Source organism: Ranitomeya variabilis, chromosome 5, assembly GCF_051348905.1.
Source record: "Ranitomeya variabilis isolate aRanVar5 chromosome 5, aRanVar5.hap1, whole genome shotgun sequence".
Lineage (NCBI taxonomy): Eukaryota > Metazoa > Chordata > Amphibia > Anura > Dendrobatidae > Ranitomeya > Ranitomeya variabilis.
This window is the reverse complement of record NC_135236.1, coordinates 681065752-681083496: the sequence shown is the minus strand read 5'-3', so window position 1 is coordinate 681083496 and position 17745 is coordinate 681065752. Positions and strand designations below refer to the sequence as shown.

Genomic DNA, 17745 nt, shown 5'->3' with positions numbered 1-17745 from the left:
TAATGCTCTATACAGTGTAATGGGCCACATATAATGCTCCATACAGTGTAATGGGCCCCATATAATGCTCTATACAGTATAATGTACGTGGAAGGTAGAGGAAAATCGGAAAAAAGTCAGCTCCCCAATCTCAGAAGAAATCCAATGTTCATCCACGCATGGAGCAGTCCTGATCAAAGGCGTTGTCCATAGCAAAATGTGAAAGAAGAGTGATCTCCATCACTCTATTCCATTATAATAATAATCTCCAGCATGAATTTTCAGGGAGTTTTTAACTCCATGAAAGTTCACGCTGGAGATCACTCTTCTTATACAGTATAATGGTCTCCATACATTAAAAATTCACAGACGTGCCTCTCATGGTTCCCCTCTACTCCAGTCCCTGCCGTCTCCGGTCTTTTGACCCTCTGCACTGTTCAGCACAGAGGGGGAATGATGAGACATGGAGCATCAGCTGACGCTCACTCATAGCAGTGTTCTAAGGGGCTGAAACAGTTGAAAGTACTGTAGATGCGGGAAAGGCGAGGCCCCATAGTGACTGCTTGGTCTCCGCCATTGAGCGGGCCCTTCTGTTTGTGCAGGGCCCCGGAACTTGACAGGGTGCACCGCACAGTGACACCGGCACTGGTCTAATCCATTCCTGTGTGATACTGTCTGCTGAGCCGTGTATCTAATCCTCTCCTGTGTGATACTGTCTGCTGAGCCGTGTATCTAATCCTCTCCTGTGTGATACTGTCTGCTGAGCCGTGTATCTAATCCTCTCCTGTGTGATACTGTCTGCTGAGCCATGTATCTAATCCTCTCCTGTGTGATACTGTCTGCTGAGCCGTGTATCTAATCCTCTCCTGTGTGATACTGACTGCTGAGCCGTGTATCTAATCCTATCCTGTGTGATACTGTCTGCTGAGCCGTGTATCTAATCCTATCCTGTGTGATACTGTCTGCTGAGCCGTGTATCTAATCCTCTGTGTGATACTGACTGCTGAGCCGTGTATCTAATCCTCTCCTGTGTGATACTATCTGCTGAGCTGTGTATCTAATCCTATCCTGTGTGATACTGTCTGCTGAGCCGTGTATCTAATCCTCTCCTGTGTGATACTGTCTGCTGAGCTGTGTATCTAATCCTATCCTGTGTGATACTGTCTGCTGAGCTGTGTATCTAATCCTATCCTGTGTGATACTGTCTGCTGAGCCGTGTATCTAATCCTATCCTGGGTGATACTGTCTGCTGAGCTCTTTATCTAATCCTATCCTGTGTGATACTGACTGCTGAGCCGTGTATCTAATCCTCTCCTGTGTGATACTGTCTGCTGAGCCGTGTATCTAATCCTCTCCTGTGTGATACTGTCTGCTGAGCCGTGTATCTAATCCTCTCCTTTGTGATACTGTCTGCTGAGCCGTGTATCTAATCCTCTCCTGTGTGATACTGTCTGCTGAGCCGTGTATCTAATCCTCTCCTGTGATACTGACTGCTGAGCCGTGTATCTAATCCTATCCTGTGTGATACTGTCTGCTGAGCCATGTATCTACTCCTATCCTGTGTGATACTGACTGCTGAGCTGTGTATCTAATCCTCTCCTGTGTGATACTGACTGCTGAGCTGTGTATCTAATCCTCTCCTGTGTGATACTGACTGCTGAGCTGTGTATCTAATCCTCTCCTGTGTGATACTGTCTGCTGAGCTGTGTATCTAATCCTCTCCTGTGTGATACGGTCTCATTCATTCCTATGGTCAGTTGCAGTCAGTGGCCCTTATTTTGTGTGTGTGTAGCTTTAATGGGCGTTGCCGGGGGGGGTGGTCCTGGGCTGTACTATTTATGTGAGGGGGGGAGGAGCACAGAGAGGAAGGAAGAATAGAAGGTGCTGGAGCTGCTGCAGGTAGGTCTGTTCTCTGTGACCGGTCACCTGGACGGCTGGTGGTGTTAGTCTGTGTCATCTCCGCCAGGGTCTGAGCGGGAAGTGGCATGTGTCACCGGGGGGACGTCAGCTGCACATAGATGTAGATACACAGCTCAGCAGTCAGTATCACACAGGAGGGGATTAGATACACGGCTCAGCAGACAGTATCACACAGGAGAGGATTAGATACACGGCTCAGCAGACAGTATCACACAGGATAGGATTAGATACACGGCTCAGCAGACAGTATCACACAGGATAGGATTAGATACACGGCTCAGCAGTCAGTATCACACAGGAGAGGATTAGATACACAGCTCAGCAGTCAGTATCACACAGGAGAGGATTAGATACACAGCTCAGTAGTCAGTATCACACAGGATAGGATTAGATACATGGCTCAGCAGTCAGTATCACACAGGAGAGGATTAGGTACACAGCTCAGCAGTCAGTATCACACAAGAGAGGATTAGATACATGGCTCAGCAGAGAGTATCACACAGGAGAGAATTAGATACACGGCTCAGCCGTCAGTATCACACAGGAGAGGATTAGATACACGGCTCAGCAGTCAGTATCACACAGGAGAGGATTAGATACATGGCTCAGCAGTCAATATCACACAGGAGAGGATTAGATACATGGCTCAGCAGTCAGTATCACACAGGAGAGGATTAGGTACACAGCTCAGCAGTCAGTATCACACAAGAGAGGATTAGATACATGGCTCAGCAGAGAGTATCACAGGAGAGAATTAGATACACGGCTCAGCCGTCAGTATCACACAGGAGAGGATTAGATACACGGCTCAGCAGTCAGTATCACACAGGAGAGGATTAGATACATGGCTCAGCAGTCAGTATCACACAGGAGAGGATTAGATACACGGCTCAGCAGTCAGTATCACACAGGAGAGGATTAGATACACAGCTCAGCAGACCGTATCACACAGGAGAGGATTAGATACACGGCTCAGCAGTCAGTATCACACAGGAGAGGATTAGATACACGGCTCAGCGGTCATTATCACACAGGAGAGGATTAGATACACGGCTCAGCAGTCAGTATCACACAGGAGAGGATTAGATACTTGGCTCAGCAATCAGTATCACACAGGAGAGGATTAGATACATGGCTCAGCAGTCAGTATCACACAGGAGAGGATTAGATACACGGCTCAGCGGTCATTATCACACAGGAGAGGATTAGATACACGGCTCAGCAGTCAGTATCACACAGGAGAGGATTAGATACATGGCTCAGCAGTCAGTATCACACAGGAGAGGATTAGATACACGGCTCAGCAGTCAGTATCACACAGGAGAGGATTAGATACTTGGCTCAGCAATCAGTATCACACAGGAGAGGATTAGATACATGGCTCAGCAGTCAGTATCACACAGGAGAGGATTAGATACACGGCTCAGCAGACAGTATCACACAGGAGGAGATTAGATACACGGCTCAGCGGTCATTATCACACAGGAGAGGATTAGATACATGGCTCAGCAGTCAGTATCACACAGGAGAGGATTAGATACACGGCTCAGCAGACAGTATCACACAGGATAGGATTAGATACACGGCTCAGCAGACAGTATCACATCAGATAGGATTAGATACATCAGTGAGAGATGAGTAGCTGGTGCTGTAGTATAAGGTGTGGGGGTCTCCTGTTTGTTCAGTATTGGGGGCGATTCTAGAGTTTGGAGGTATATGATTATTTCATCTTCTCTCAGGTTATTATCAGTCTCCTCGGGTCGTTGTGACTTTTGCGCTCGTTTCCATTGTTTTGGTTCTGCTGTATTATGTGGCCTTTTCGTCTCATGGAGTACTACAACTCCCAGCCAGCACTACAAGGTGTTTGGGGGTTCGTGATAACTGTGATTCTGTCCAGTCACAGAAGTTCACGCGTTTCAGTCCCTTTTTTTATTGCAGGAAGCTCGGAAAAATGTTTGTTTTTATCTGATTGTCATAGAACACAAGGAGAGTCTTCACAACATTGGTTGCATTAGAGAAAACCAAATATCTCAAAGTGAAAAGACCAAACCTCTCCTCCAGAGTCCCAGAGATGACAAAGGTCCTGATGCAGGGACTGATGAGTAAGCACATATACTGGAGGGTGGGTATAAGGAAAAGTCCCTGTATCCCCCAGGGCTCAATTTAGGTGGGGGATAGAGGTGACTTTATAGAGGGGGAGAGGTGACTTGACAGGGGTGATAACATGAATAAATGTCCCTGTATCCTCCTGGTGTAAATAGTCTGTGAACAAGTAAGAGGGGGTGATAACGTGGAGAAAAGTGTCTGTAAAAGTATGTTCATGGGGAAGAGATAACAGGCTGTGCATAGGAAGACGGGTTATGACATGAAGACACTTGCCTGCAGGAACTAGAGGCTGTTGTCAGTCACAGTATATTCTCCCTGAATGCTGTACATGGAAAGAGATGACCATAACAAGCTGGGATCTTTTAATTCCATGTCACTTGTAGCCCCCAAATAGTCGTAGGTGGGATGGCTAGTTCTGTTTCCCTTATAACAAAAGATTGATGGTTGGGGAACCGCAATGGGGTTTGCATTGACCCCTGCTGACAGAACTGATGTGGTATCCTGTAGTCAGCTTATTTAAGGTAGCAGATGTTTAATTCTGTGGTTTTCATCAAGATGAATGAACAAGTCTTCAGTTAAGACAAGTGCTGGGTATTTCCTGGTCCCTGTAGACCAATGATATCACAGATATAAATATTAGGCGGTGAGAAAGACTCAGATGGCTCTGAAAGAGTAACACCACGAGCTACTTGTGGTAATAAGGTTAATTATACCATAGATGATGCAATATATCCTATAATAAAATGATATCGAATTGTAGATGGCTGATTTGCATTGGTTAAAAGGTTAGTACCGTTTTCTGTTCTCACTTTGGATGGAGGACCCAGAAGTGGGATCCCCGATTATCAGACAGATATGGCCGTTTGTAGCTATCATATAAATTCTTTAGATGATGACGATACAGTAAAACATCTACAATACTCTAGATGCCGCAAATAAAACGCCTCCGATCTCTGCTAATCCTGAGTGATCAGTGGCCCCATCGTTGTTTATTCAGTTCCAGTCAAATTGTTAATCTGATGCTTGAATTAATTGTTCTCAAAAGGAGGAAGTTAGAGGTGACATCCACATAGCAGCCAAAAAGGGATTTACATGGCTGAGTAATGATGCTATTAATTCTGATACACAAATTTCCTAAGTTACAAATCCACCCCCCCATTTCCTCATGTATGCAGCCAAAAACATGACTCCACCCCATTGTCAATAATTATGCCTTTGTATAAAAAGGAAACTCTTAAACTCTAATAAAATTGCTACCTGTATTCTTGATGTGGAGAAACAATAGCTGAGTATGTGGCCACCTCGAGAGCAGATAATCCCCTACACCTGGAATATACGGTACCGTATGAGTATAAATGCTGCTATTGTCACCGCCATCATGTGGAATCCATTTAGAAGTAACAAAATGGAGGAACTGAAACCAAATATATTATAATACTGTAATGTTATTTGTAATACTGCAGAATGTAACCCACATGTACAAGAATATAGCTACTATAATACTGCCCCTATGTACAAGAATATAACTACTACAATACTGCCCCTATGTACAAGAATATAACTACTATAATACTGCCCCTATGTACAAGAATATTACTACTATAATACTGCTCCCTATGTACAAGAATATAACTGCTATAATACTGCTCCCTATGTACAAGAATATAACTACTATAATACTGCCCCTATGTACAAGAATATAACTACTACAATACTGCCCCTATGTACAAGAATATAACTACAACAATACTGCCCCTATGTACAAGAATATTACTACTATAATACTGCTCCCTATGTACAAGAATATAACTGCTATAATACTGCCCCTATGTACAAGAATATAACTACTATAATACTGCCCCTATGTACAAGAATATAACTACTATAATACTGCCCCTATGTACAAGAATATAACTACTATAATACTGCCCCTATGTACAAGAATATAACTACTACAATACTGCCCCTATGTACAAGAATATAACTACTATAATACTGCCCCTATGTACAAGAATATAACTACTAAAATACTGCCCCTATGTACAAGAATATAACTACTACAATACTGCCCCTATGTACAAGAATATAACTACAACAATACTGCCCCTATGTACAAGAATATAACTACTATAATACTGCCCCTATGTACAAGAATATAACTACTATAATACTGCTCCTATGTACAAGAATATAACTGCTATAATACTGCTCCTATGTACAGGAATATAACTACTATAATACTGCCCCTATGTACAAGAATATAACTACTACAATACTGCCCCTATGTACAGGAATATAACTACTATAATACTGCCCCTATGTACAAGAATATTACTACTATAATACTGCCCCCTATGTACAAGAATATAACTGCTATAATACTGCTCCTATGTACAAGAATATAACTACTATAATACTGCCCCTATGTACAAGAATATAACTACTATAATACTGCTCCTATGTACAAGAATATAACTACTATAATACTGCCCCTATGTACAAGAATATAACTACTATAATACTGCTCCTATGTACAAGAATATAACTGCTATAATACTGCTCCTATGTACAGGAATATAACTACTATAATACTGCCCCTATGTACAAGAATATAACTACTACAATACTGCCCCTATGTACAAGAATATTACTACTATAATACTGCTCCCTATGTACAAGAATATAACTGCTATAATATATTCTTGTACATAGGACAGTATTATAGTAGTTATATTCTTATACACAGGGGCAGTATTATAGTAGATATATTCTTGTACATAGGAGCAGTATTATAGTAGTTATATTCTTGTACATAGGGGCAGTATTATAGTAGATATATTCTTGTACATAGGAGCAGTATTATAGTAGTTATATTCTTGTACATAGGGGCAGTATTATAGTAGATATATTCTTGTACATAGGAGCAGTATTATAGTAGTTATATTCTTGTACATAGGGGCAGTATTATAGTAGTTATATTCTTGTACATAGGGGCAGTATTATAGTAGTTATATTCTTGTACATAGGAGCAGTATTATAGTAGTTATATTCTTGTACATACAGTCATGGCCAAAAGTATTCACACCCCTGCAATTCTGTCAGATAATACTAGTTTCTTCCTGAAAATGATTGCAATCACAAATTCTTTGGTATTATTATCTTCATTTAATTTGTCTTAAATGAAAAAACACAAAAGAGAATGAAGCAAAAAGCAAAACATTGATCATTTCACACAAAACTCCAAAAATGGGCCAGACACAAGTATTGGCACCCTCAGCCTAATACTTGGTTGCACAACCTTTAGCCAAAATAACTGCGACCAACCGCTTCCGGTAACCATCAGTGAGTTTCTTACAATGCTCTGCTGGAATTTTAGACCATTCTTCTCTGGCAAACTGCTCCAGGTCCCTGATATTTGAAGGGTGCCTTCTCCAAACTGCCATTTTTAGATCTCTCCACAGGTGTTCTATGGGATTCAGGTCTGGACTCATTGCTGGCCACCTTAGAAGTCTCCAGTGCTTTCTCTCAAACCATTTTCTAGTGTTTTTTGGAGTGTGTTTTGGGTCATTGTCCTGCTGGAAGCCCCATGATCTCTGAGGGAGACCCAGCTTTCTCACACTGGGCCCTACATTATGCTGCAAAATTTGTTGGTAGTCTTCAGACTTCATAATGCCATGCACACGGTCAAGCAGTCCAGTGCCAGAGGCAGCAAAGCAACCCCAAAACATCAGGGAACCTCCGCCATGTTTGACTGTAGGGACCGTGTTCTTTTCTTTGAATGCCTCTTTTTTTCTCCTGTAAACTATATGTTGATGCCTTTGCCCAAAAAGCTCTACTTTTGTCTCATCTGACCAGAGAACATTCTTCCAAAACGTTTTAGGCTTTTTCAGGTAAGTTTTGGCAAACTCCAGCCTGGCTTTTTTATGTCTCGGGGTAAGAAGTGGGGTCTTCCTGGGTCTCCTACCATACAGTCCCTTTTCATTCAGACGCCGACGGATAGTACGGGTTGACACTGTTGTACCCTCGGACTGCAGGGCAGCTTGAACTTGTTTGGATGTTAGTCGAGGTTCTTTATCCAACATCCGCACAATCTTGCGTTGAAATCTCTTGTCAATTTTTCTTTTCCGTCCACATCTAGGGAGGTTAGCCACAGTGCCATGGGCTGTACACTTCTTGATGACACTGCGCACGGTAGACACAGGAACATTCAGGTCTTTGGAGATGGACTTGTAGCCTTGAGATTGCTCATGCTTCCTCACAATTTGGTTTCTCAAGTCCTCAGACAGTTCTTTGGTCTTCTTTCTTTTCTCCATGCTCAATGTGGTACACACAAGGACACAGGACAGAGGTTCAGTCAACTTTAATCCATGTCACCTGGCTGCAAGTGTGATTTAGTTATTGCCAACACCTGTTAGGTGCCACAGGTAAGTTACAGGGGCTGTTAATTACACTAATTACAGAAGCAGCACATGAGTTTTCGAACAGTGCCAATACTTTTGTCCACCCCCTTTTTTATGTTTAGTGTGGAATTATATCCAATTTGGTTTTAGGACAATTCTTTTTGTGTTTTTTTCATTTACGACAAATTAAATGAAGATAATAATGACAAAGAATTTGTGTTTGCAATCATTTTCAGGAAGAAACGGAGTATTATCTGACAGAATTGCAGGGGTGTGAATACTTTTGGCCATGACTGTAGGAGCAGTATTGTAGTAGTTATATTCTTGTACATAGGGGCAGTATTATAGTAGTTATATTCTTGTACATAGGGGCAGTATTATAGTAGTTATATTCTTGTACATAGGAGCAGTATTATAGTAGTTATATTCTTGTACATAGGGGCAGTATTATAGTAGTTATATTCTTGTACATAGGGGCAGCATTATAGTAGTTATATTATTGTACATAGGGGCAGTATTGTAGTAGTTATATTCTTGTACATAGGGGCAGTATTATAGTAATTATATTCTTGTACATAGGAGCAGTATTATAGTAGTTATATTCTTGTACATAGGGGCAGTATTATAGCAGTTATATTCTTGTACATAGGAGCAGTATTATAGTAGTTATATTCTTGTACATAGGGGCAGTATTATAGTAGTTATATTCTTGTACATAGGGGCAGCATTATAGTAGTTATATTATTGTACATAGGGGCAGTATTGTAGTAGTTATATTCTTGTACATAGGAGCAGTATTATAGTAGTTATATTCTTGTACATAGGGAGCAGTATTATAGTAGTTATATTCTTGTACATAGGGGCAGTATTGTAGTAGTTATATTATTGTACATAGGAGCAGTATTATAGTAATTATATTCTTGTACATAGGAGCAGTATTATAGTAGTTATATTCTGTACATAGGGGCAGTATTATAGTAGTTATATTCTTGTACATAGGGGGCAGTATAGTAGTTATATTCTTGTACATAGGGGGCAGTATTATAGTAGTTGTATTCTTGTACATAGGGGCAGTATTATAGTAGTTATATTCTTGTACATAGGGGCAGTATTATTGTAGTTATATTCTTGTACATAGGGGCAGTATTATAGTAGTTATATTCTTGTACATAGGGGCAGTATTATAGTAGTTATATTCTTGTACATAGGGGCAGTATTATTGTAGTTATATTCTTGTACATAGGGGCAGTATTATAGTAGTTATATTCTCGTACATAGGGGCAGTAACTACTACAGTATTGCCCCTATGTACAAGAATATAACTGCTATAATACTGCCCCCTATGTACATGAATATATCTACTATAATACTGCCCCTATGTACATGAATATATCTACTATAATACTGCCCCTATGTACAAGAATATAACTACTACAATACTGCTCGTATGTACAAGAATATAACTACTATAATACTGCTCCCTATGTACAAGAATATAACTACTATAATACTGCTCCCTATATACAAGAATAGAACTACTATAATGCTGCCCCTATGTACAAGAATATAACTACTATAATACTGCCCCCTATATACAAGAATATAACTACTATAATACTGCCCCTATGTACAAGAATATATCTACTATAATACTGCTCCTATGTACAAGAATATAACTACTATAATACTGCTCCTATGTACAAGAATATAACTACTATAATACTGCTCCTATGTACAAGAATATATCTACTATAATACTGCTCCTATGTACAAGAATATAACTACTATAATACTGCTCCTATGTACAAGAATATAACTACTATAATACTGCTCCTATGTACAAGAATATAACTACTATAATACTGCCCCCTATATACAAGAATATAACTACTATAATACTGCCCCCTATATACAAGAATATAACTACTATAATACTGCCCCTATGTACAAGAATATAACTACTATAATACTGCTCCTATGTACAAGAATATAACTACTATAATACTGCTCCTATGTACAAGAATATAACTACTATAATACTGCTCCTATGTACAAGAATATAACTACTATAATACTGCTCCTATGTACAAGAATATAACAGCTATAATACCGCCATCATGTATAGTATTACGATATGATCGGCTTTTCTTGTATTTTCTGCTCCTCTCTTAGGTCTCTTATGATGATGAGCGCAGAACTGATTTTTGTCTCCTTCTTGGAGTGTCAGAGAATTGATGATCCTGAGTTCAAGTCTGAGCTCCTGTCTATAGTGCAGTCCCTTAATAAAGATGGCGACCTGGAGACGGACAGTCATGGCCGATTGTCCTTTCGATATCTTGAGACAGATGGAGGTAAGAACGTGACTTGTAGACATGATGAAGCAGATTGCTGCATTACATCACCACACCAGAGAAATGTGTGCCTCATTATCAATGAGGGAGGAAGGAGCGCTGCCGGAATATTCACTGATAATGAGGGAGGAAGGAGAAGCGCTGCCGGAATATTCACTATCAGTGAATATTCTGGCAGCGCTCCTCCTTCCTCCCTCTATATCAGTGAATATTCCTGCAGCGCTCCTTCTTCCTCCCTCTATATCAGTGAATATTACTGCAGCGCTCCTCCTTCCTCCCTCATTATCAGTGAATATTCCTGCAGCGCTTCTCCTTCCTCCCTCATTATCAGTGAATATTACTGCAGCGCTCCTCCTTCTGCCCTCATTATCAGTGAATATTACTGCAGCGCTCCTCCTTCCTCCCTCATTATCAGTGAATATTCCTGCAGCGCTTCTCCTTCCTCCCTCATTATCAGTGAATATTACTGCAGCACTCCTCCTTCCGCCCTCATTATCAGTGAATATTCCTGCAGCGCTCCTCCTTCCTCACTCATTATCAGTGAATATTCCTGCAGCGCTCCTCCTTCCGCCCTTATTATCAGTGAATATTCCTGCAGCGCTCCTCCTTCCGCCCTCATTATCAGTGAATATTCCCGCAGCGCTCCTCCTTCCTCCCTCATTATCAGTGAATATTCCGGCAGCGCTCCTCCTTCCTCCCTCTATATCAGTGAATATTCCTGCAGCGCTCCTTCTTCCTCCCTCTATATCAGTGAATATTCCTGCAGCGCTCCTTCTTCCTCCCTCTATATCAGTGAATATTACTGCAGCGCTCCTCCTTCCTCCCTCTATATCAGTGCATATTCCTGCAGCGCTCCTTCTTCCTCCCTCTATATCAGTGAATATTACTGCAGCGCTCCTCCTTCCTCCCTCTATATCAGTGAATATTCCTGCAGCGCTCCTCCTTCCTCCCTCTATATCAGTGAATATTCCTGCAGCGCTCCTCCTTCCTCCCTCTATATCAGTGAATATTCCTGCAGCGCTCCTCCTTCCTCCCTCTATATCAGTGAATATTCCTGCAGCGCTCCTCCTTCCTCCCTCTATATCAGTGAATATTACTGCAGCGCTCCTCCTTCCTCCCTCTATATCAGTGAATATTACTGCAGCGCTCATCCTTCCGCCCTCATTATCAGTGAATATTCCTGCAGCGCTCCTCCTTCCTCCCTCTATATCAGTGAATATTACTGCAGCGCTCCTCCTTCCTCCCTCTATATCAGTGAATATTCCTGCAGCGCTCCTCCTTCCTCCCTCTATATCAGTGAATATTACTGCAGCGCTCCTCCTTCCTCCCTCTATATCAGTGAATATTACTGCAGCGCTCATCCTTCCGCCCTCATTATCAGTGAATATTCCTGCAGCGCTCCTCCTTCCGCCCTCATTATCAGTGAATATTCCCGCAGCGCTCCTCCTTCCTCCCTCTATATCAGTGAATATTCTGGCAGCGCTCCTCCTTCCTCCCTCATTATCAGTGAATATTACTGCAGCGCTTCTCCTTCCTCCCTCATTATCAGTGAATATTACTGCAGCGCTCCTCCTTCCTCCCTCTATATCAGTGAATATTCCTGCAGCGCTCCTCCTTCCTCCCTCTATATCAGTGAATATTACTGCAGCGCTCCTCCTTCCTCCCTCTATATCAGTGAATATTACTGCAGCGCTCATCCTTCCGCCCTCATTATCAGTGAATATTCCTGCAGCGCTCCTCCTTCCGCCCTCATTATCCGTGAATATTCCTGCAGCGCTCCTCCTTCCTCCCTCATTATCAGTGAATATTCCTGCAGCGCTCCTCCTTCCGCCCTCATTATCAGTGAATATTCCCGCAGCGCTCCGCCTTCCGCCCTCATTATCAGTGAATATTCCCGCAGCGCTCCTCCTTCCTCCCTCTATATCAGTGAATATTACTGCAGCGCTCCTCCTTCCTCCCTCTATATCAGTGAATATTACTGCAGCGCTCATCCTTCCGCCCTCATTATCAGTGAATATTCCTGCAGCGCTCCTCCTTCCTCCCTCATTATCAGTGAATATTCCTGCAGCGCTCCTCCTTCCTCCCTCATTATCAGTGAATATTCCTGCAGCGCTCCTCCTTCCGCCCTCATTATCAGTGAATATTCCCGCAGCGCTCCGCCTTCCGCCCTCATTATCAGTGAATATTCCGGCAGCGCTCCTCCTTCCTCCCTCTATATCAGTGAATATTCCTGCAGCGCTCCTTCTTCCTCCCTCTATATCAGTGAATATTCCTGCAGCGCTCCTTCTTCCTCCCTCTATATCAGTGAATATTCCTACAGCGCTCCTTCTTCCTCCCTCTATATCAGTGAATATTACTGCAGCGCTCCTCCTTCCTCCCTCTATATCAGTGCATATTCCTGCAGCGCTCCTTCTTCCTCCCTCTATATCAGTGAATATTCCTGCAGCGCTCCTCCTTCCGCCCTCATTATCAGTGAATATTCCTGCAGCGCTCCTCCTTCCTCCCTCTATATCAGTGAATATTCCTGCAGCGCTCCTCCTTCCTCACTCATTATCAGTGAATATTCCTGCAGCGCTCCTCCTTCCGCCCTCATTATCAGTGAATATTCCCGCAGCGCTCCGCCTTCCGCCCTCATTATCAGTGAATATTCCGGCAGCGCTCCTCCTTCCTCCCTCTATATCAGTGAATATTCCTGCAGCGCTCCTTCTTCCTCCCTCTATATCAGTGAATATTCCTGCAGCGCTCCTTCTTCCTCCCTCTATATCAGTGAATATTACTGCAGCGCTCCTCCTTCCTCCCTCTATATCAGTGAATATTACTGCAGCGCTCCTCCTTCCTCCCTCTATATCAGTGAATATTCCTGCAGCGCTCCTTCTTCCTCCCTCTATATCAGTGAATATTCCTGCAGCGCTCCTCCTTCCTCCCTCATTATCAGTGAATATTACTGCAGCGCTCCTCCTTCCTCCCTCTATATCAGTGAATATTCCTGCAGCGCTCCTTCTTCCTCCCTCTATATCAGTGAATATTCCTGCAGCGCTCCTCCTTCCTCCCTCATTATCAGTGAATATTCCGGCAGCGCTCCTCCTTCCGCCCTCATTATCAGTGAATATTCCTGCAGCGCTCCTCCTTCCTCCCTCATTATCAGAGAATATTCCTGCAGCGCTCCTCCTTCCTCCCTCTATATCAGTGAATATTCCTGCAGCGCTCCTCCTTCCTCCCTCATTATCAGTGAATATTACTGCCCTCATTATCAGAGAATATTCCTGCAGCGCTCCTCCTTCCTCCCTCTATATCAGTGAATATTCCTGCAGCGCTCCTCCTTCCGCCCTCATTATCAGTGAATATTACTGCCCTCATTATCAGTGAATATTCCCGCAGCGCTCCTCCTTCCGCCCTTATTATCAGTGAATATTCCTGCAGCGCTCCTCCTACCGCCCTCATTATCAGTGAATATTCCCGCAGCGCTCCTCCTTCCTCCCTCATTATCAGTGAATATTCCGGCAGCGCTCCTCCTTCCGCCCTCATTATCAGTGAATATTCCTGCAGCGCTCCTCCTTCCTCCCTCATTATCAGAGAATATTCCTGCAGCGCTCCTCCTTCCTCACTCATTATCAGTGAATATTCCTGCAGCGCTCCTCCTTCCGCCCTCATTATCAGTGAATATTCCGGCAGCGCTCCTCCTTCCGCCCTCATTATCAGTGAATATTCCTGCAGCGCTCCTCCTTCCTCCCTCTATATCAGTGAATATTCCTGCAGCGCTCCTCCTTCCGCCCTCTATATCAGTGAATATTCCGGCAGCGCTCCTCCTTCCGCCCTCTATATCAGTGAATATTCCCGCAGCGCTCCTCCTTCCTCCCTCATTATCAGTGAATATTCCGGCAGCGCTCCTCCTTCCGCCGTCATTATCAGTGAATATTCTAGCAGCGCTCCTACTTCCTCCCTCTATATCAGTGAATATTCCTGCAGCGCTCCTCCTTCCGCCCTCTATATCAGTGAATATTCCTGCAGCGCTCCTCCTTCCGCCCTCATTATCAGTGAATATTACTGCAGCGCTCCTCCTTCCGCCCTCATTATCAGTGAATATTCCCGCAGCGCTCCTCCTTCCGCCCTCATTATCAGTGAATATTCCTGCAGCGCTCCTCCTTCCGCCCTCATTATCAGTGAATATTCCTGCAGCGCTCCTCCTTCCGCCCTCATTATCAGTGAATATTCCCGCAGCTCTCCTCCTTCCTCCCTCATTATCAGTGAATATTACCGCAGCGCTCCTCCTTCCGCCCTCATTGGTGAATATTCCCGCAGCGCTCCTCCTTCCGCCCTCATCAGTGAATATTACCGCAGCGCTCATCCCTCCGCCATCAGTATAACTGCCACTTGGCACTGAGTACAGGGGGAATAATTCCGATAACTTACCATTCGGCTGTTATCACCTGACTTTGGATGACCAATCACTGACTTCCATTTCCCTCAGGGTCGCTGCCTGAAGTCGATGAAGATCTCTGCCGCAGGATCGGTGCCCAGTTAGCGCAGATGGGAGACAGATTTGAACAAGAAGGGACCATTAAAGCGGAAGTTGTGGAGTGTTTAGTGAATGATATTCTCAACAACTCTCTGACCGAGGACGTGAGTAGGGACATTAGCTGCAGAATTCTGATTGCAGCTCCGGGTGTCAGAGCAAGGCTCGTCCTGTGTTCCCCCCTCCCAATTCTTTCCTAAGAACTTCCGTAACCAGATTTCTCTTTTGCAGCGTTTTGCAGATGCCGTAAAGCGCTCTCTGGATAACCTTCCCCCCGGGATAGACATGGAGAAGGCTACGTTGGCCATCGCGATGTCTTTAACCAGCAAAGTTGGCAGCAACGTCCCCAATCTATTGCACAGCTGCTACTCTACGGCGCTGACCTTCATCCGGAGGAACTACAGGTTGTGTATAGATCAACTGACCACACAGGTGAGTGCAGGGAGGGTTAAATGGGCATTTCTTGGTGTCAGACTGGGAAGGTCATCAGTGTGGGGAGGGCTCTAACTGTTGTACCTTTTTCTACTGTCAATACTCCCGGCTCTGCCTCTGCCAGCAAGTGACCCTGCAGCTGCATCCCCCTCCTCCCCATCCACTATTTACCATATTACCAGATTTCATTTATTTTTTTCTATCCGCAGGGTTGACCACCGGACATCACCAACCGCAGTGCTGCAAAGAAATGTGAAGCTTTTTTTTTTTTCCTTCACCATCTGACACGGTATCGGTACCGTATTTCACCCGTTTTCTTTGCATCGTGCATTGTTGTGCATTTTCGTTACCCTAGTGCTGTGACGTCGGCCATCTTGTCAGAATCAGTCACGTGAAATCCGTTATTTGAACACAATTGTGAAGCTCCAACCCCCTCCTCCCCCGCCCCATCTCAGAAATACTGTGACATCACTGAGGCAAAAAGTGATGTCATTACTTCCTGCCAATCTCATTGGCTCAGCCACAACGACAACGCTCAGGTTTACCATCCTTTCATGTGACGGCCTATGAAGTTTTCTTGTCGTTTATCTGTTGTCGGATTATTTTCCGCTGATGAGGGAAAATACTTTTGGACCTTCGGCTGTTGCGATACGTTAACGAAAGTGTGTTTTCTTGTTGTTGAAATGTCTTAATAAATTTTTAAAAACTTTAACTTGCACCTCTCAATTGTCAGACCTTCCCAGGATTGCCCCTCGAAGTGGGTGGAGCTTGTCAATTACTAGAAAATGGATATTTTATAGGGGGAAAAAAGGGGCGGTCAAGCTTCTTAGGGGCGGAGCTTAAAATGTCCCACAAAATAGAAGCTAGAAATGACAGGAGGTACAACATTGGGAAAATTTATAAAAACGGCGTTAATTTTTTTTATAATTAACATTTGTTACATCTCGCTAGTACCGCCTCCTGGTAGTGCTGACGTGTTTCACTTGGAATGAAAGTTACTTTGTTTAGCCACGCCCCCTTGGCTATAAAGTTTGATAACTTTCCAGCCTGCATTAGAGGAATAATGGCACAGTCTGATTGGCTGCTATGCATCAGCTGCAGCCAATGAGATCATTTTCCAGCCTGCACTAAGTAAGGCACAGTCTGATTTCCGTGGCCTGGAGGCTCTAGACATGGTAACCATAGTAACCAGAGTTGTAAGGAGACATCAGGCTTCCGGCCTTGTCTTCTACATATGATCTAAAGCTCGACGTAGTTACATTTAGTAGGGATGGAATTTTTTATTTTTTTTTTACAACGCTGGTGAAAAATGCCCTGAAACAGTAGTACCCGCAGTTTCCACTAGAGGACGCTATGGTTCTTTATACAATGCAGCCGTTACCAGTGCACCGTCTAGTGGAAGTTGCAATCTATGCAAATTATATCTAGTCAGGGGGTTTGGAGCTGTGGATCAGTGAAAAATACCTCCAACATCTATACACACAAGTGAGGACAGGGACAAGAGCGCCATTTTATGCAGATGTTTCCAACACCAAGGTGTATAAACCTGATTGGATGAAGCAGATCAGGTGATGTGTATTTGTGTTATGAGTGGGGTGTACAGAATTATTAGGAGCAGGTTATACTCAGACAAAATGGGCCAATAAGAGAATCAACTGACTCCGTAAGACTGGGAACAATTTATGACGTATCAGATCAGGACACAGACGCCATAAAGTCTCCGCTCACAGGACAGATCATCGGAACGTACAGATGCCATAAAGTCTCCGCTCACAGGACAGATCATCGGAACGTACAGATGCCATAAAGTCTCCGCTCACAGGACAGATCATCGGAACGTACAGATGCCATAAAGTCGCAGCTCACAGGACAGATCATTGGGACGTACACCATGTTTTCTTACCATCGCTTACAATTTCACATGAATCATATGATCTGTAAATCTCAATCATTTGAAGTGTTACATTGATCAGAGCATAAGGATAAATCTTTACACGAGGTGGTTACATCAAAATCCATTTGAGTGGCGGCGTGATGATATGAA

At 43.5% G+C, this 17745-nt stretch overlaps 1 protein-coding gene across 1 annotated transcript; it reads left to right on the top strand.

Annotated features, from left to right (window-relative positions):
• The first annotated feature begins 1819 nt into the window (after nt 1-1819).
• BID (BH3 interacting domain death agonist) lies at nt 1820-16413 on the top strand. The gene is made up of 5 exons (XM_077267090.1): nt 1820-1878; nt 10578-10756; nt 15225-15376; nt 15501-15701; nt 15911-16413. Exons 2-5 carry the CDS (start codon nt 10585-10587, stop codon nt 15914-15916), a joined length of 531 nt encoding a protein of 176 aa, XP_077123205.1. The 5' UTR covers nt 1820-1878; nt 10578-10584; the 3' UTR covers nt 15917-16413.
• Nucleotides 16414-17745: the final 1332 nt, after the last annotated feature.